This window comes from Octopus bimaculoides, chromosome 1, assembly GCF_046866305.1.
Source record: "Octopus bimaculoides isolate indiv1 chromosome 1, ASM4686630v1, whole genome shotgun sequence".
Classification (NCBI taxonomy): domain Eukaryota; kingdom Metazoa; phylum Mollusca; class Cephalopoda; order Octopoda; family Octopodidae; genus Octopus; species Octopus bimaculoides.
In genome coordinates, this window is record NC_142928.1 from 72,457,610 (window position 1) to 72,480,375 (window position 22,766).

General features: G+C 34.8%; 1 protein-coding gene across 9 annotated transcripts in view; it reads right to left on the minus strand.

The window, feature by feature from the left end:
* LOC106879036 (uncharacterized) overlaps positions 1–22,766 on the minus strand; it is a 232,079-nt gene that overhangs the window by 129,589 nt on the left and 79,724 nt on the right. For all 9 annotated transcript variants that reach the window (XM_089352240.1, XM_014928443.3, XM_014928444.3 and 6 more), the window contains exon 2: positions 19,071–19,165. In XM_089352240.1, the coding sequence (XP_089208366.1) occupies positions 19,071–19,088 (18 nt within the window). In that variant the 5' untranslated portion in view covers positions 19,089–19,165. The remainder of the gene's footprint in view (positions 1–19,070; positions 19,166–22,766) is intronic.

Consider the following 22,766-nt stretch of genomic DNA (forward strand, 5'->3'; position numbering starts at 1 on the left):
ATATGCCTAATTCCTAGAACCCATTTCCATCACTGGGTGTATCTATACGAGGGAACTCTCTCTCTCTCTCTCACACACACACACACACACACACACACACACACACAGACACAACACGCACACACACACACAGACACAACACACACGCACACACACATACATACAAACACACACGCGAGCACACACACGCGAGCACACACACGCGAGCACACACACACGCACACAACACACACACACATACATACAAACACACGCGAGCACACACACACACACACGCACACAACACACACACACACACACACACACACACACACACACACACACACACACACACACACACACACACACACACACACACACACACACACACACACACACACACACACACACACTAAGGTAACTATTAATTAAATGCAGAATTGTGTTTTATGTAATTAGTTTTCATTTAAGTGGCTTCTTGGTTTATTCTATGGCTGACACTCTGTAATCAGTGCTGCACAGAAGAAGAATGATAATGTCATGAAGTTTGGGAAATATTTATTTCAATAAATCTTTGTTAGATAATGACTGAATGCAGTATTTCTTATTGAAAGCTTAGAAGAAAACAGTTTGGTTTTTTTTAATTTCTACAAAAGTATGCTCTGCTTTGTAGCTTTTAGATTTGAATGGTCCTGATATGAAAAATGTCAAAAATATGCTACTTTTCTATGAAATATGATGTTACTAAATATTGCAATTTATGGGAATGGTAGCCTCTTTTTCATTGTTGCATTTGCAACCATATCAATGGATTTTGGTTCTTTGATAATCCAAAATAAATACTGGTGCAGTTTATCAACTGTAACACTTCCAAAATTTAATCATAACTGACAAGTTAGGAAAAAAACCAATCAAACAAGCATATATTGCTGGATCTCGTTTCCCAGCAAATAAAATTCATTTATTTTTAAGACAAATAAAAATATAAACATTTATAATACTCTCATTAGAGAGTTACAAATTCTGCATTCAGGTAATTTGTACCCATTTTCACCTGTGTTGATTGGGGTACACAGGTATGTGACTGAGTAACTCAACTCTGGCTTTAACCCTTTAACATTCAGATTACTTACTCAGATGTGATAGTTATTTATTCACGTTGTTTTGAATTAACCACGTATTATCTCGTAGCATTGAGATTTCGATAATGTGACTGCATATTCTAAAATGACATTGTAGAGTCAGTGTGAGAGGCCAGATCTGGCCAGTTTCAACACAAAACAAGTAGAATATTCGGACTGGATATGACTGGTTTAAATGTTGAATGGTTAAGGAAATGGCTTTCACAGTAACTAAGCCGAGGCAATTGACCCTGAAATGTCAATTTTGGAAATGCAATGAGATGAACAGTATTTTTCAAAGTTTTATAAGTTTAATCTCGGAGTATTTGTACAATTCAATGAGTGCTTGTACCTTCATTTCATAAAGATTAAAGTATATGCATACATTTCATTTATATACTTCATTAAGAATCTACTCTTGTTTTGCAACAAATGAAAACCCCAAACACAATAAAATGTCTATACCCCCAAAGCAGACATAGTAAGAAGGATAATATTTACAGGATGCTGTTTTAGAACCTGCAATTCCCATACTCTGATTACAAATTTCCATTTATGTGTATAATATTGGATATTTTGTATTTGAAACATTACCCAATAGAAGAAGCTAAGTTTCTTGGATAAGCAAAATTAGAAAAATACAATCTATTTTATCTTGTACAAATTTAATTTGCAAACAGGACAGTAATGAGTTTCAAGAATATTTTTTGAGGTTCAGACTCTGAGTCTACCAAGATATTATCTAAATTTGAAGAAGGGTATCGTCTTTCTTAGATGTCAACTGTTTTTTATAGAAACAATAGTATTCTAATTTTATTTACAATTATAATTTCTGAATATTAATTGCATCAATCTGGCTAGTTTGAAGGGATCTGTAATGGCTATGTGTACTGTTAATTTTGCTTGGTTTGAATATAAAACAATACAGTTTTTCAAATGGCCACAAAAAACCTATAAATCATCCTTAGACTGAGCAAATATATTTCATGTGGATCCCAGAAAGGAGAGAATAACAGTAAAATAATCAATGTTTGGTATACAGATTGTCACAAAGAATATTATTATTATTATGATAACCATATATATATATATATATATATATATGTGTGTGTGTGTGTGTGTGTGTGTGTGTGTGTGTGTGTGAGACAAAAACAAAAAAGAAACAAAAAACAATAAATGTAATGGCCAGGAAGAGTAAACTTGCATCAAAATTGCAATCTTGAAATTCGATACAACATTCTCCTAAACAGCTGTCCCTCACATATCTGTTTGCAATCCAACCATGACTTGTATATACCCACAACTACTCTCCATTAAGTTTCTTTTCTTCATACAGTCACTGTGTAGAATACATGTTCTTTTTTCAGCTTATAACCATTTTGTTTTTGAAGTACTAATCAAGAAACTTGATATCTTTTCTTCTTTATGAAACTTATCTAAGTGAAATTTATACTATGTTATATACTGCAATACAGTATACTAGAGCAGGGGTTTTCAAACTTTTGACCCCTTTATATTTCAGGCTTTACCTTAGGGGCCCCCTTATAAATGCTTATGAAATTTATACATAAATATTTGCTTAAAATAACATTGATTTTTACATTTATTTATTTAACAGTATTTAACAAATAGGTTTATTGTCAATTAAAAGATTTCGATTAAAAAACATATATAAAATCAAATTGCCCATAAAAAGTATTTGCTGTCCACGGACCCCTGTCTTGTCCTTGCGCACCCCTTGTGGTCCGCGGACCACAGTTTGAAAACCCCTGTACTAGCGCACTATCCCATCATAATGTTTTATTATAACTTTAGTTATATTCAATATTACATTGAGTTTTAAAGTTTAATTCTATCAAGTCCCTGTTACTTTTAACCTACTACTTAACATTTTTTCACAACATAACATTTTTGCTTGAGCATTTTGTTTTTATTGTATCAATAATGCAACTTCTGATGTTTCCTCAACAAATATTTAATTTTAGGATAGAATTATAACAATTAATAATCCCATCGTAATCTTCATCATCATCATGACCGTCATTAAACGTCCTCCTTCCAAGCTGGCATGGGTTGGATTGTTTGACAGGAGCTGACTAGGCAGAAGCCTGCACCGTATTCTATGTCTGACTAGCTCCTATGCTGGTGGCATGTAAAAAGCACTATCCGAATGTGATCAATGCCAAAGCCGCCTGACTGGCTCCCATGCCAGTGGCATGTAAAAAGCACTATCTGAACGTGATCGATGCCAGGGCTGTCTGAATGGCTCCTATACTGGTGGCACATAAAAAGCACCATCTGAATGTGGCCGATGCCAGTGCCCCCTGACTGGCTCCCATGCCGGTGGCATGTAAAAAGCACTATTTGAACATGATTGATGCTAGGCCCGCTTGACTGGCTCTTGTTCTGTAAAAAGCACCCACTACACTCTCAGAGTGGTTGGCATTAGGAAGGGCATCTAGCTGTAGAAACATTGCCAGATCAGATTGGAGCCTGGTGCAGCAACTGGCTTTCCAGACCTCAGTCAAACCGTCCAACCTATGCCAGCATGGAAAACAAATGTTAAACGATTTTCTCGACTAAAGGCGGTGCTCCAACATGGCCGCAGTCAAATGACTGAAACAAGTAAAAGAGTAAAGAGAGAGAGAGATGATGATGATGATGATGATGTTTTGGCATGTTTTTTTTTTATGGCCCTTTCTAACACCAGCCACTCTGCAGAGTGGGCTAAGTGCTTTTCATGTGGCACCAGCACAAGTGAAGTCATTTATATATGTATCTATAAATAGAAAATTAGTCCTACTGTTTCTATGATGAAGTAAAACTTTGCATACTTGCATGAAAATTCACATTTCAAAATCAGTGGTTTGATATTATATTGACACAGTTAATATATCTGGTAATTTCTAATTGTCTCTTTTAATTCATTCATTTTACTAAATTTCTTTCTATAATGTTGCTCAAATTGTTTACACATCTTCTATTATCACAGTAAATATGTGAACAAAAAGGAATGGATATTCCTTTTGATAAAATAAATGCATCATTATAGTCTTTATGATTTAGATAGAGATTTTTCTGCTAAACAAGAATCCAGACTAATTCTATTGTAGTTTTAGTAGGTATACAATTTTACTGAAGACTAGTCAGTAAATTGTAGCAACTCAATATTTAAAACCACACAGTATTTGAATTATTTTTAAAGGTTAAAGCATATGCTGTCCAGGTGAAAAGAGAAGGAGTTATAGAGGTTGAGGGTATGGTTGGTGACTTTAATGTGTGAGGGTAAAGCAGGGATGAAAGATAATATTTTATCAAGGTACGCAAAGAGAAGTTTGGTTAGGCAGTTATGTCACCCCCCCCCCCCCAAAAAAAAACACCACCACTACCACCGTCATCATCACTCCTGGACATTGTCTTAAGTTAAATCCTAGGACTCATAGGGCTAGTTATCTAGTTTACATGCATGTAAGTGAATGAGATCACAACATTGCCCCTAAATGGGACACCAATCCGGTACTAAGACAAAATCCCCACCAAGGACAAATTCTCCACTGGACAAAATCCCTGCCACCCAGAAAAAATCCCCAAGCAGTCAATATCCCCCAGGATATTGTTCTTTCTTTATAATAAAAAATATTTTAGGAAAGTGAAATTATATAAAAACACTTTACCATCATGAGTGATATCCAAACTACGGCGGAGAAGGCTAGCCACTGGATTTGGTTAAAAAGAGACGATGAGCGATGGCTAGAGAAATATTGGGCTTTATTTAATAACCAATTGATCTAGCAAGCAGGCCCTCATATCAGTGAGGGGTGAGGGGCGGTGCGCATTGATGCCGTCGAGAGGTAGGCCCTGAAATGGCGCGCATTCTCTCCTGATGACCCCACACACTTGCTGGCTTCCGGTGTGCGGAGTTCTCGACTGGTAGTACTTGCATGTGTGAGTTGTTTGCAAGACATATTTTTGTGCAAAATTTGTCCAGGAGGGCTTTGTTCTTGAGGGATTTTGACCTGATACCCACCAATCCATCACAAGGTTTTCACTTTTACAACTGAATGGACTGGAACAATGTAAAATGAAGGGTTTTACTGAAGGACACAATGCCCTGCATGGTCCAGGAAATGAAACCACAATCTTGCAACCCTAACACTACACATCGAAGACATCAACCCTCACACATCAAAGGTACCAACCATGCCCTAAACCTCTTCAATTCATTCTCTTTTCCACAAGGACAATCAAAGCTCCTTTTCATTATGGACTCAATTTCCATGGGCTCTACTTTATCTAATGTAAATACTTTTGAGCAGAGACAAATTAACGGTGAGCTGAACCATTTTTGACACCAGTTTGCACTCTTGTCGAAGATATGATTACTACAATTTACAAGTTTTTAAATGACCTAACAGATATAAAAATAATTACAATTGGTCCATCATCACTATCTATCATCATTGTTTTTGCATACACTTTTCCATGTTCACATGAGTTAAACAGAATTTGTTGAGGCAAATTTTCTACAGTTGGTTGTCCTTCCTGTCACCAATCCCTGTTTCCCAGTAAGGTGATATTTCTCTATTGCCAAATATAATTTCATGCTTTTTTTGGAATTGAAGGACACTTTTTTCTATGATGCCAATGCTCATTAATAACTATCATGCAATGGATGTCAAGACAAAGGACACTAACAAACACACTCACCCATGCACACACACACACACACACACACACATATTCATGCACACATGCATGTACGTACACACACACACACACACACACACACGATGAGCTTCTTTCAACTTCTGTCATTTACCAAATCCACTCTTGATGCTTTAATTAACCTGGGGCTATAGTAGAAAACATTTACTTAAGATGCTACACAGTGGGACTGAACCCAAAACCATCTACCTATGGATAGATATTATATGAAAGGAATTTTAGGCCAAAACAAATGGATTAATGACTACAATTTTATTTTACAAGTCATACAAATATGATACAAATGTTTCTTACAAACCATAGAAAAAAGTGGCATAAAGTCATTTGCATAATGGTTCAAAGTTGATGACTGGATGTTGGATTATGAGAAGAAGTTGATCTTACAAGTTATACAAATGTAATATAATGTTTCTTATGAACCATAAAAGGAATTGGCAACAAACTGTAACTGGCATAATGTCATTTACATAACAGTATAAGATTGATTGCTGGGTTTTAATTAGAAATATACCAGCACAGCATTGTTATGAATAAATGTGAATATGGAATTCATATACAATAGGTATAATAAACTTAGACTTGTTGGGAGAATATAACCTGTGAATAAATTGCATGTTCTTCAACAGCTGACACTTAATATCATCCAGTTAGTTTTGTCTTTTCTAAAACACATAAAACATTACTTATCTCACATCTCAGTAGCCAAAATTACAGAGAATATATCTTCCTATAGTAAATATAAACAAACTGTTACTGGTGTGAAGTCATTTACATAATGGTACAAGGTTGATGGCTGAGATTTAAGAACAGAAGTACCAGCACAGTATGGTTATGAATAAATATGTACGTGAACAACATATTGCTCTTGAAATCATTTATCTGACTAAGATCGTGTGATACATTTACAATTTATATTTTCACTGAGTCCAAATATATGTTTATTAAAGATGTATATGATTTCTGCCTACTTGTTTACTTATAACCAATATGTGTAGGTACTTTTGTTATTAAAACCTTGCATTCAACCCATACAATTATACAAATGACTTTACTGAGTAATTGTTTATATTTTTAATGAGGAGATATAGTTTTTGTAATTTTACCAGTTGAAAGGTGAGATAAGTAACCCAGAATATATCTAAAGAAAAATTAAATTAGTTGTATATTTTCTCACAGTAGCTGCTACTACACACACCCACACACATATACGCAGACTCACATAATATTTAAAACTGAAATTTTACATTATCATTATTCCTACTATTGTTTTTGAAATGATGGCTGAGGGTTTTATTTAAAATTACAGACAAATATAGGTGCTGGATATTTGTATATTTGGTCAAAGGGAAGCTTTTGAATACTGAGGTTCTAAGACTTAAACTCATGATGTAAAATTTAACATTTAAAATATAATGGTTGGCAATGCATTTAAACATAAGGGTGGAGATATATGAGATAAAGTAAGGAACTACATGACAAAGATGCATGCATGATAGTTAGAGGAGTGTAAAAGTGAACAAGAAAGTGTAAAATGTGTGAATATGCAATTGAACAAATGAAGAAACAAGTAGGGAAGTTAAGGAGAAGAAGAAATAATTGTAAAGAAAGGAAGAAAGAGAGAATTACAATTATATGAAATAGAAGAGATAGAAAAATATTAAAAAAAAGCATAAAGTGAAGAGAGACAACATGTACGTTGATGACAGAGATAATAGCTGACTGATATTAAAAAAAAGGTAAAGTGAAAAAGTGTACAGATAACATTAAACAGACAATCTGAGTTCTTTTTCTAATTATGGGTAAAAGAAAATTATTTTGCTAATAGGTTTCAATTCTTCTGTAAAATCTCTTGGAATAATTCTTGGATAATACAAAGACTGATATAAAATACAGATCAGGAAGAGAAACTTAAGACATTCATGGGGATATTTATAGAACTTTAGGGAGCTTCCCCAAAATATCAAAGAATATTGAAGAAATTTCACTTAGAAAATACAATAGATTTAACCTGTAGAATAAACTTGTTCAACTAAAATTACTTCAAAATAATCAGTTACAATCTAAACCTTCTAGAACAGGGCTTCCCAAACACTTTTTACCTATGGACTCCTTTGATTGCTATTTTATTCTGGTAGACCCCCGTAGCCATGTGATGTTTAAAAACTCGTTTTATAGAAACTTCTTTCAAAATTCCCATTTTGTTTTTCACACATACCAATGCATACATTTAAAGCAAAAGTTTCAGGGGCCCTCAAAATACTATTGTGCCCCCACTGCTCCAATTTACTATTTTGCTATGTGGACCCTGCTAAACTTTATATGGAACCTCAGGGGCCATATGGACTCTGGTTGAGAACTGCTGTTCTAGAAAAAGGTTTGGCAAATTCAACCACTGACCATCATCATTTAATGTCTGTTAAATGACCAGAGTTTGTAAGCAGGAGAGCTGCATCAAGTTCCATGCTGATTTGGCTTGGTTTCTACAACTGGATGCTCTTCCTAATGCCAACCACTTTACAGGGTGTGCTGGATGCCCTTTACATGACAACAGCATGGGCACTTTTTAATGGACTGGCACAGATAGACTTGTATGGATGCCTTTAATGTGGACTTTAATGTGCAAGGGTGCCTTTAATGTGGCATGGGTACTTTTGACACGGACCAGCATAGGTAATTTTTATGTGGACTGGCATGGATATCCATACATATTTGCAACAACATAATCTCATATATATAGTCACATAATTCATCATCATCGTCATCATCGTTGGCGGTGGCAGCGGCAGCGTCGTCGTTGTCACCGTCGTCGTCATCATCATCATCATCATCATCATCAGCATCAGCATCATTTATCATCCGTTTTCCCAGCTGGCATGGTTTGACAGGAGCTGTCAAGCCAGAGGGCTGCACCAGGCCCCAGTTGTCTGTTCTGGCAAGGTTTCCACAGCTGGATGCCCTTTCTAATGCCAACCCCTTTACAAAGTGTACTGGGTGCTTTTTTTTTTGACATGGCACCAGCACAGATGCTTTTTACATGGCACCGGCATGCTTTTTACGTGGTGCTGATCCAAAAGTCAAACAAAATATGAGCAGCCAATAACTTCACCTCCATCCACTCCCTGACAACTGCAAAAAAATGCAGGATTTTCTTTCTTTTCCTTACCATCTCTTCTCTACTCTTTCCATTTCTGCCAGTTATCTAATGATTCTACACACCCATGTCTATGCATTCTGAACAATGGATCACCTGTATCACACTTCGTATCTAGTCATGTGAGGTGCCAGTGAACATAAACAACTCTTGCACTTTGGCACTGAGTATTGATTTGAACTTCTTGCTCGTACCTATGTATACTACACATACACACACCTGGCCATACATACATACACCCAGCCACACACACACACACATGCACATTGGCTGTTGCTCTCTATCCTAACCATATATGCATGTGTATGTATGTTTGTGTATATCTATCTATCTATCTATCTATCTATCTATCTATTTGTCTGTTTGTCTGCCTGCCTGCCTGTCAGTCAGTCAGTTTATCTGTCTATCTATCTATCTATCTATCTATCTATTTCTCTCTCTCTATCTATCCACACACATACATATACATATATAAACATACAGATACATATATATATACATTCTTATGTATATCTATATACACATACACACAAATACACACAAATACACACACACACACACACACAAACACACACACACACACAAACACACACACACACATGTATTAAAATAGAAAATAAAAAAGCAAAACATTTGGCATCACTTGAAAAAACATTTCATTTAGACAGAGAATATACGTGTATGTTTATCAGTAGAAAGTTACTTAAGCGATTCAAGGACAGAGTTTTGTGCATGGCACTTATCAAACCAAGCATACACATATATGTGTCTGTGTCTGTGTCTGAGTGTCTGTGTCTGTGTCTGAGTGTCTGTGTCTGAGTGTCTGTGTCTGTGTCTGAGTGTCTGTGTGTATGTGTTTGTGTTTTTGTGTTTGTGTTTTTGTGTTTGTGTTTTTGTGTCTGTGAGTGTGTGTGTGTGTATGTGTGTGGATGGGTTTGTGTTTGTGTGTGTGTGTCTGTGTGTTTGTGTGTGTGTGTGTGTGTGTATGTGTGTGTTGTGTGTTTGTGTGTGTATGTGAGTGTGTGTTTGTGCATGGGTGTGTATGTGTGCTTGTGTGTGTGTGTGTTTGTATGAATGTGTGTGTGCATGTTTGCATGTGTGTATGTGTGTCTGTGTGTGTTTGTGTGTGCGTTGTGTGTGTGTGTGTGTGTGTGTGTGTGTTGTGTGTTTGTGTGTATATGTAAGTGTGTGTTCGTGCATGGGTGTGTATGTGTGCTTGTGTGTGTGTTTGTGTGTGTGTTTGTGTGTGTGTTTGTGTGTGTGTGAATGTATGTGTGTATGTATGCATGTGTGTGTGTGTAGGTATGTGAGTGTTTGTGTGTGCGAGTGTGTGTGTTGTGTGTGTGTGTGTGCATGCATGCAAGTGTGTGTGAGTGTGTGTGTGTGTGTGCGTGTGTGTGTGTGCATGCGTATGTATGTGTGTATTTCTTATTGTGAATAAGTGAGTGTACACTAGTGCCTACAAACATGAGAAAATGTACTTGATATAAGTTGTAAACTCTTTCATAAGCTCTTTGCAGGCATGACCTGAGTTTTGCCTTTTGGCACGACAGGTACTTGCAGAATGATGCAGAGCAAAAGTAGGCAGATTAGAAGCTGACAGAAAAACATCCTGCAGAACAAACTGTATGTAAAGAAAAGTTCAAACAATACTGTTTATATAGAAAGGGAGAGAAACTAGGTTGAAACTGGAATATCCAACACATTCTTTTTTGCCTGGAATATGGAAATGTGGCCATCATTTTTGCAGATTCTTTGTGACTGAAATGAAACACCCATACATGCATATACACGCAGACACACACAGACGCACATACACACACTCACACACATGCATATACACACTCACACACACACACACATACACACACAAACATGCTCTCACACACACACACACACACACACACACACACATACACAGAAGTCTCTAATGGGCTTTTGCACAGTTTCCATCAACAAAATTTCTTCCATAAGGCATTGGTCACACTCTTGTAGTAGGTGCTGTCAATTGATTATAAATCAAACTTCTCAATCACATACACACACATATATATAAACCGTCCTGTATATATATATATATATATATATATATATATATATATATATATATATATATCATCATCATCATCATCGTTTAACGTCCGCTTTCCATGCTAGCATGGGTTGGACGATTTGACTGAGGACTGGTGAAACCGGATGGCAACACCAGGCTCCAGTCTGATTTGGCAGAGTTTCTACAGCTGGATGCCCTTCCTAACGCCAACCACTCAGAGAGTGTAGTGGGTGCTTTTACGTGTCACCCGCACGAAAACGGCCACGCTCGAAATGGTGTCTTTATTGTGCCACCCGCACAAGCCAGTCCAGGGGCACTGGCAACGATCTCGCTCGAAAATCCTACAGGAGCCAGTCAGGCGGTACTGGCAACGGCCACGCTCAAAATGGTGCATCTCATGTGCCACCCACACAAGAACCAGTCCAGGGGCACTGGCAACGATCTTACTTGGCTTGCCGGGTCTTCTCACGCACAGCACATTTCCAAAGGTCTCGGTCCGTAGTCATCGCCTATATATATATATGTAAAAGTAAGATCCAAAGATCAAAGTGTAGAAAGATAGGGAGCTTCAAGCAGTCCATAGAAGATATAAAAATCAACTTTCAGGAACAATAGTGGTTTATTGGCACAGAAGGTTGTGAATTTTTCCTCTATTGAAGTACGACAACCTGAAAATAGTTATTATATATCACGGTTAGCAATTGGGGTTGCTGTATATACTCTTTACTCTTTACTCTCTTTTACTTGTTTCAGTCATTTGACTGCGGCCATGCTGGAGCACCGCCTTTATAGTTGAGCAAATCAATCGATCCCAGAGCTTATTCTTTGTAAGCCTAGTACTTATTCTATCGGTCTCTTTTGCTGAACCGCTAAGTTACGGGGATGTAAACGCACCAGCATCGGTTGTCAAGCAATGCGGGGGGGGGGGGGGGCAAACAGACACCCAAACACACACATACATATATATATATATATATATATATATATATATATATATATATGTATGTGTGTAAGCCCGTCGTATATGTATATATATATATATATATATATACATATACGACGGGCTTCTTCCAGTTTCCTTCTACCAAATTCACTCACAAGGCTTTGGTCAGCCCGAGGCTATAGTAGAAGACACTTGTCCAAGGTGCCACGCAGTGGGACTGAACCTGGGACCATGTGGTTGGTAAGCAAGCTACTTACCACACAGCCACTCCTGCGCCTATATGTGAATATACCTAAAATTTGGGAATGGAGTTGATAAAATCCAGGCTACATCTATTTCATAGCCAGCGGAACCTTGGAAGTAGTAATTACCAAAATGAAGGGTAGACCACAAGCAAATGTATGTGTGCGTATTTGTGTGTCCGTGTGTATATATATTTGTGTGTAAAATTGAGAGAGAAAGAGAGAGAGGACGCACACGAACATGCACACTGGAAAGAAGGGGGATAACTCCAACAATATTTTTCCTTCATTGATGAAAGAACAGATAAGTTTTCATCTTGTTAAATTTCGTAAGAGAAGCATATTCTCCTTGACTTAATTGAGGAAGCATAAATAGAAACAGAGATAAAGTAACAATGCTGATCATGTGTAGAAACCATTCTGCATGATAAATAATTTCTGCAATACTTACACACACACACACACACACGTTTTTTTCTTCATGTTACAGTAAAAACACTTTTACATTAAACTGGAGAATTACTCAATACAGTTGGTAGAGTACAAATATATTACTCTTTAACAAGAATAATATTGGCAGTGACTTTGAAGTTTCAGCCAGTTAATATATTATTTTTTTGATCATGTAATGATATATGTACATTTCTTGGACTCTGCTCTTTCCTCCTTTTTCGTCTCTCTAGACTTTTCCACATTCCAACAAAGAGCCATGCTCAAAACAGAGCACACCTATTTTTCCATCCAAAACTTTCACTGTTTTTTTTATATTTCTATTTGCCTTTATATATCGTCATCATCATCATCATCATCGTCATCATCATCATCATCATCATCATCATCATCATCGTCATCATCATCACCGTCAACATCACCATCATCACCATCATCATCATCATCATCATCATCATCATCATTTAACGTGCATTTTCCATGCTGGCATGTGTTGGACAGTCTGACTGAAGACTGGTAAGCTGGGGAGCTGCACCAAGTTTCAATCTGATTTGGCATTGTTTCTACAGCTGGATGCTCTTCCTAATGCCGACCATTCCATGAGTGCAGAGGGTGCATTTATGTGCCACCAGCACAGGTGCAAGCTGCAAAACACCAGCATTGGTCACAACTTTGATCTTACTTAGTCATGGCCAATGCTACTGTTTTGTAACTGGCAACTGTAATGCATGTATGTATGTATGTATGTATGTATGTATCTATGTATGCAAGCATATATAACATGGTTTACTCTAGTGATGGCAGTTAATACAACAATGGAGGTAACCTCACACTCACAACAGAAGGAAGAACTAGAAATTCATATTAGAAATTAAGAAGCTGTGAGGAAAAAATTTCAAAGAATTCGCATAGAGATATATATCTTTATTTACTTACTACCAAGTTCTTAGAATTTCTAGATATGTATAACACTATCTCATTCTTTTTAGAAATCTTCAGCATGGTGTAACAATTGACTTTTTAATCAAGTATTTTACAATGTGAAACATATTAAAATTTAGAATGAAATTAATTTTAAACATTTGGAAATTCTAATATGTTTCCCCTTCAGAAAATGTTGGTTGTTTAGGAATCACAGAAAGAGGGAATATTCTTAGTGTTTACATAGAGAATAATAAATGTGTATATATATATATATATGTATAATAAATGTATATATATATATATATATATATATATATAATACAAATAATATGTGAGTACATGCATATATATATGTACATACTTACATCTATATGTATATATATAGATGCATATCTGGGTACAGGACGTTACAAAAAAAAAAAAACGTGGACAAAATGAAAAACAGAACAAACCAGAGTACAGAAAACACACAGGTCACACAGAGAACATTTCCTTCATCAGCTGCCACCATTCTAAAACTAAGCGTTTCGAAGAGTTAGACCGCTGTCAGTCATGAATGACCATGGGATTGCACCTAGAAGGTTTCCTTCCGAAAAGGTTGTGGAAAACCAGCAGTCACCCATGCATACCAGCCTCTCATCTACACGTCACCGATGTTATCCATGTTATCCAAGGGAAAGGCAAATGTCTATACAACTTCGCACCAGTGATATTGTAACTCATTCTTACAGTGAACTGAAGCAATGTGATATAAAGTATCTTGCTCAAGAACACAACTCACAACTCAGTCCAGGAATTGAACTCATTACCTCATAATTCTGAGTTCAACACTCTAACCACTGAGCCATGCACCTTCACCATATATATATATATATATATATATATATATATATATATATATATATATATATATATATATATATATATATATATATATATATATATATATATATATATATATATATATATATATATATATATATATATATATATATATATATATATATATATATATATATATATATATATATATATATATATATATATATATATATATATATATATATATATATATATATATATATATATATATATATATATATATATATATATATATATATATATATATATATATATATATATATATATATATATATATATATATATATATATATATATATATATATATATATATATATATATATATATATATATATATATATATATATATATATATATATATATATATATATATATATATATATATATATATATATATATATATATATATATATATATATATATATATATATATATACACACACATATATATATATATAGTAGATTTTCAGATATGTAGTATAATGAGTTGAAATTCTTCAGCTAATTGAGATTATCATATTTCACTCAATTTTTGTATAAACTTGATCACTTCTAAACTTAACCAACTGTGGTGAATATACTTCACAGATGACATCAAACAAGATTGAAACATATCTGTTGCTTTTATTTTTAATGCAAGATAAACTCTTGACTGCAAAGTCGTTATTTTCCAAAAGTTTCAGTTATCCGATATTGACAGAGTTATTTTTTTGTTTTTTTTGTTTTAAGATTTTAAACACCACCAGTAGGAGCTATTTGTCTTCTAACAGTGAAGGTATACTCAGTTAAGTATTTTCTTTTATTTACCTCACTGTATTACACATGTGACTCTACTCTCCTCATAGTAGATTTTCATATATCTAATATAGTGAGTTGTAATTCTTTGGTTAAACAACATATATACTATATGTGTATATATATATATATGAATATCTATATATAATGGACAGAGTCAAGACTATTAAAAAGGTTGCAAGATGCAACAAAAATTTTAGGAAAATAAAAATAAGAGGAAATTTTAACGGTGAGTGTGTTCAATTTTAAGGCACGATAAATAAATGACTCTCTCCAGACACAACAGTATATATATATATAGGTACAGTGTATGTTTAAATACATAAGAGGAATCCACTTATGGGATTCCTTACACTAGAAAGAACAGCTACGTTCCAGAACCACAAAAATTAGGGATAAAATTCCGAAGGGAACGAAATGAAAAAATAAAAACTTTTTACCATCTGTTCGCCTGGACCAATTGGTTTTAACTTTATTTTAGCATAATTTGCTAGGTGAAGTCATTATCAACAGGTACACCCAAGACTAAAATATATATATATACATATATAGTCTTGGGTGTACCTGTTGATAACGACTTCACAAAGCAAATTATGCTAAAATAAAGTGAGAAACCAATTGGTCCAGGCGAACAGATGGTAAAAAGTTTTTATTTTTTCATTTCGTTCCCTTTGGAATTTTATCCCTCAAAATAAGGTGATTAAAATAAACATAAGCAACAAGGATATCCAAAGTTAATGCCGTATTGCATTTACTTTGGATATCCTTGTTGCTTATTTTGATATATATATATACATATATATATATGATGATGATGATGATGATGATGATATATATATGTATATATATATATATATATATATATATATATATATATATACATATATATATATATATATATGATTTTCATCGATGAGTTCTTGAAAATTGGTTATTTTCCCTAAAACTATATATATTTTATATATACTTTATCTATAAGGCTCAATTTAATTTTAATTTTTTATAAATTGATTTTAATTGAGTTTTTTACCTGTAATTTTGGATTTTGTCCCTAATAATATTATTATATATATATATATATATATATATATATATATATATATATATATATATATACTCTTTTACTCTTTTACTTGTTTCAGTCTTTTGACTGTGGCCATGCTGGAGCACCGCCTTTAGTCGAGCAAATCGACCCCAGGACTTATTCTTTAGAAGCCTAGTACTTATGCTATTGGTCTCTATTGCCGAACCGCTAAGTTACGGGGACATAAACACACCAGCATCGGTTGTCAAGCGATGTTGGGGGACAAACACAGACACACAAACACATACACACATACATATATATATATATACATATATACGACGGGCTTCTTTCTATATATATATATATATATATATATATATATGTCTATGGATTACTATTGCTACTATTGGTTTCTTGTAAAAAAAACTCACGATTTTCAAGTATTCCACTTGAAAATGTTGGCAAATCATCTGCCCAACAGTGTTGCTGAGTGCTCATTCAGACTGTTTGCTGTTATAGTACACAGACACACACACGCGCCCACACACTCACACACACACACACACACACATCTACCATGAAGGCACATGGCTCATGATTGTAATGTTGTGAGTTCAATTCCTGGCGACGCGTTGTGTCCTTGAGCAAGACACTTCATTCTATGTTGCTCCAGTCCACTCAGCTGGCAAAAATGAGTAGTACCGGTATTTCAAAGGGCTGGCCTTGTCACACATACATGCAGATATATATATATATATATATATATATATATATATACATGCAGAGAGAGAGAGGGAGGAGAGGGAGAGAGAGGGAGCGAGAGGGAGAGAGAGAGAGCGAGAGGGAGAGAGAGAGAGAGGGAGCGAGAGAGAGAGAGAGAGAGAGAGAGAGAGAGAGAGAGAGAGAGAGAGAGTGAGAGGGAGAGAGAGAGAGAGAGAGAGGGAGAGAGAGAGAGAGAGAGAGAGAGAGAGAGAGAGAGAGAGAGAGACAGAGAAAGAGAGAGTGCTGAATCTCTTATCTGGTTTCCAGAAATCCAGGAACACCATGCAATTATACAGCACCCTGTATTGAGTAAACCAACCTTGTTTTTGAAATTTGTTAATTTTTTAAGTGGATTGATTGAGATTAAACATTCTCCGCTTTAGAATAGCATTGAATTGTACCTGTATCCGTTAAATAAAATTACGCTCTTTACTTTTGTTCATTCAATTTTCTAATTTTCAGCCTATTAATATTAGATATGGTATACAATGTAATCAGTTGTGTATTTTATCGGCATTTTTTTTTTCACATACAGGGCGTAAAAGTTTCTTCAAGATGACGAACATACCATTTTTTTCTTCTTACATTGATAAAAAGACAAAAAGTTTCGAAAGTGTACAATGAATGGGTGTAGATGAGTGAATTTATTCTCAGTATTATAAAGCTCTCATTTTGTGGTTCTGAAGGGACCAGCAGATTTGAACTCAGAACAAAAACAAGGTTTTATTGTAGTATTTCAGCATTATTTCTGTTCACAAATCTTGGCTGCATATCGCCGCTTAGATCGACTATAGTACCTGACTGATAAAGCATGAGATTAACTCCATCGGGATTTGAACTTTAAACGCAAAAGGTTATTAAAAACCGCAAAGCAATTTGTATGAGATACAAACGTAAAATATTAATTGCAACAAATAGAGGTTGATTATAGTAAGTTACTTCCCTTAAGTGATAACATGTTTCAGAGTCACTTCCCTTGCATTAATGTTAGAAGATTATATTTTAGTACAAGTTTTACACGGATGTTTAAATTAATTATACCACTGGGAAAAAAAAAAATGTATAAAAGATGGAACAAAAACAAAAATTAGAAACTTCTTTGAATTCTGGTAGATCTCATAGATATCTGAAAATAAATTACATCGTCAGCCTTGATAGCCTTTTAAAAATCTTTTTGAAAATGTCCTGCTTCTGAGACTGGTGATCTTTTTACTGGAAGAAATAATACCGTAAGGTTTCTGAATAGTTCCTTTAAGAACATAAAGATGACTCCATAAACTTGCGCATAATAAAATATTGCACAAAAGAATATGGTCTTTTATTTTGTTCAACGTCTGCTATGATTTTTACAGAGATAGATCTGACTGAGATTAATGGAGGATTAAAGTTTTCATTTATCTCTTGAATCTTCCCATTAATTTTTCCATCTCTGATTAATTATACTTTTACCAAATGAATCAACTTGTGAAAGATCTGGAACGATCTATATTTTCTATTTCCTTCTTTTGCTAATTCATCTGTTTTCTTACATCCTTTGATATCTGTATGGCTAGCTATCCAAATTATTGTTACTTGTTTACTAATTTTCACTAAATAATTATCTATTTTTAGGAGAACACTCATACGTATTTTTTTCCTTCTTAATTTGATTTCTTTTTTTTTTCATTATTGAAATATTTCTAGGTTCAATAGTCCATTAATAAATAGAAAAAGCTAGTGTTACAATCAAGGGTAATACTTTTATGTGCTTTGACTAATCAAGAAAAATTTAAGTCAGAATTGCTTTTGAATGTATTTTGAATCAAAGTATTACAGTTCTCAAAATTGGTGCAATTGCTGTTTGAAATAGTTTCTCCAGAAACGAGTAGATTCAGTGAAGAAACTGAAGTAAATGGATTGCAATTATAACAACAAAATAAATAAAAAGACAATGAAAATCGATGCATAAATAATAAAATCTGTAATTAAAATCAGACACTGACATATGTAGATCAAAGACACATGCATACAACTTACGAGTCTGACTCTCCTCATTATTCTAGTAATAGACTAGGTGGTATCCAGATTGAACCTAATGTAGATGCCAAAGCAATATTCGAGACACATCAAAACTGGAAGAGAAGAAATTACATAGATTAGAAACAGTTCTTTCAATATTTCATTAATGGCTTATTACTATTTTTTTTTTTTTTTAGTTTCAGTGTATTTCACAATATTTAAAGTAATGCTGTCTTATCTTTCCGAAAATTCAATAGATTATCTATAATCTGTAAAAGTAAACAAGATTAATTTAGATTAATCTTTATGGAAAACTCACACTTAATTCAACCACTTTTTGCTTGTATATTTATAAACATGTATTAAGATTTTTGCATATATTCTATGTATGCGTGTGCATGTGTATGTGTGTGCATGTGTATGTGTGTGCATGTGTATGTGTGTGTATCTGTGTATATCCATATCTGTCTATCTATCTATCTACATACATCCCGCCAACCCTCATTTATATATTTTACTCTTTTACTCTTTTACTTGTTTCAATCATTTGACAACGGCCATGCTGGAGCACCACTTTAGTTGAGCAAATCGACCCCAAGACTTATTCTTTGTACTTATTCTGGTGGTCTCTTTTGCCGAACCGCTAATTTATGGGGACATAAATGCACCAGCATCGGTTGTCAAGCGATGGTGGCGGAACAAACACAGACACACACACATACATATATATATTTATATATGTACGACAGGCTTCTTTCAGTTTCTGTCTCCCAAATCCACTCACAAAGCTTTGGTTGGCCCGAGGCTATAGTTGAAGACACGTGCCCAAGGTGCCACGCAGTGGGACTGAACCTAGAACCATGGATTTGGTAAGCAAGCTACTTACCACAAGAGCCACCCCTGCACCTATACAGCCACTCCTGTGCCTATATATATATATATATATATTCTTTTATTCTTTTACTTGTTTCAGTCATTTGACTGTGGCCCCTTTGTTGGACACATTTCCATGGAAGATTGCAGACGAACAACACTACTTATTATGACAGCAACGTTCCTTTACAACTATCACATGATGTCAAGACAGGGAGATGCAAAAATGTTCATGCACACACACACACACACACACATGCATGCACGGGCACACACACATGCACACATACACACACACACAGAGTCTATTCTCTCATTTTTATATGTTTTCCTATGCTAGCATGGGTTACAGTAATATATTATTGTGGAATTATTTTAGTGACAGGGAATTAGGGGCACAAAATCATTGCAGATGCTTTCCTGTCACTAACCCTTACCTCTTACTGGTTTAAGGAAATGACAACAATATATATAACTAGCTTAAGCCACACTGTGCAAACATTTAAGCTAGCTCCTGAGGTGGGCAAATTGGACCTGTGGCCCAAAACTAAGGAGCGCTATAATAATAAAGTATTTATTGGTACCCTACCAATATGGTATTACTTTAAATTCATTTTAAATGAAAAATTTGAAAGTTCACAAATTTTTGGAGTTCTTTTAAAATTTCAATTCTCAACTGTTAGCATATAACAAATCCTCATCCAGACCTGATCCCAATGTTGGATGTTGAGGACAGATTTTCAATCTCGGGATCATCCTGTTTCCAGATAGGTATAATGTGACTATGTAGAGCAGATGCAGACTGAGATACAGGGGCCCTGGACGGCCGGACAGAGAGAATTTTGCATTTACCATTATAGATATATACACTAAGAAGCACATAAATGTAAAACAAGGTGGGAAAAAATAGTACTCGAATACTGAAGTTAATGTAAGATGCTTTTATTAAAGCTAAAAGAATCTCCACAAACTGTTACTCAGAGTTTCACATTACTGTTCTTCAGAAAGTTGTGATAATCACAACTATCTGATGAATGCATATATATATATATGCATATATACTTTAATAAAAGTATATATATATATATATATATATATATATATATATATATATATATATATATATATATATATATTCATACACACACACGCACATATTTACACTCACACACATTTATACACACATACACACACACACATAAATATAAATAACTATAAATATATATTTGTATATATGTATATATATGTGTATAAAATGTGTGTGTGTGTGTGTGTGTGTGCATGTGGTTGTGTGTGTGTGTGTGTGTGTGTGTGTGTGTGTGTGTGTGTGTTCAAAAGTTTGCTAACTCTCAAACTGATCTATGTACTTGTCACCTCTGGAATATATATACAGCTAAACCAGTAGCCCTGCTTGGTAAAGAGAGTGGCTTTCATCGGACACCCTGCAGGATGAAAAATATATCCTGTCAATGTATGGATGAACTCAGTTGAATTGACAGCTATCCAGGAGTGACAGACCCTTAGTTTTTGTTTAGACATCTTTCTTGGAAAGGAAAACTCTGATGTAACACCTGCAACTTCATTTGCATCCAATGATGTAGACTAATTTTTATTTTAAGCAAGGGTATATGTTGTTTAGAGAGTGACATTGCCTCTGTGTAAGGCCTTTCCTCAATTTAAAAATGCTCCAGACAAAGGCTTTCCTTGATTTTTTTTTTCTAACTCTATTATACGTTGCATACCATGGCTGAGGAGGTGCAATGGCCCAGTGGTTAGGGCAGCGGACTCGCGGTTTCGATTCCCAAACCGGGCATTGTGAGTGTTTATTGAGTGAAAACACCTAAAGCTCCACGAGGCTCCGGCAGGGGATGGTGGCGAACTCTGCTGTATTCTTTCACCACAACTTTCTCTCATTCTTACTTCCTGTTTCTGTTGTATCTGTATTTCAAAGGGCCAGCCTTGTCACGCTGAATATCCCCAAGAACTACGTTAAGGGTACACATGTCTGTGGAGTGCTCAGCCACTTGCACGTTAATTTCATGAGCAGGCTGTTCCGTTGATCGGATCAACTGGAACCCATGATGACATAAGCGACGGAGTGCCAACAACCAACAAAACCATGGTTGGGCAGAGCTATAAAAGGCAAAATACTCAATGGAAACTTTCACGATGGAATGAAGGCCAATGTTAGCATGGGTGGTAAGCTCTCTGAATACCTGCTGCAAGTGGTACCCATTATTGCCACATCTGTGCAAAAGAATGTAAATCACTAGCAGGATAGAAAAGCCATATCTGTGCTGCTCATGTTTAAGAGAAAAATCAAGCAGTGTTTGAAATCAACTTGCAACTATTGTGTGTATGTGTGCATATGTATATGTGTGTTTGTGTATATATATATATATATATACGCGCATAAACTAAATTCAGATTCAATAGGATATCTAAATACCACTTGCTATAATGGTGTAAACTTGCTAGACACTTGCCTAAGATGCCATGAAAGGGGACTGACCTTCTCAACCACACAGCCATATCTGTCTCTATATATACATATATACACACACAGACGCACACATGTGCACACATGTGCACACACATACATACATACATACATATACACACACACACATCCATATCACGTCCTCACTTAGTTTTTCAGTTTGAATTACGGAAAAATTTGGATAAGTACTGTTTTCACTTTGCTAAAGATTTTCTACTATTTGAAAATAATATGTATTCTTGTTTTTATACTATTCATTTGGTTCTTTATAGATTATTTTAATAGATAACTTATTTAACACTATAATATTTAGGAGTTATAGTTTCATTTCAACATAATAT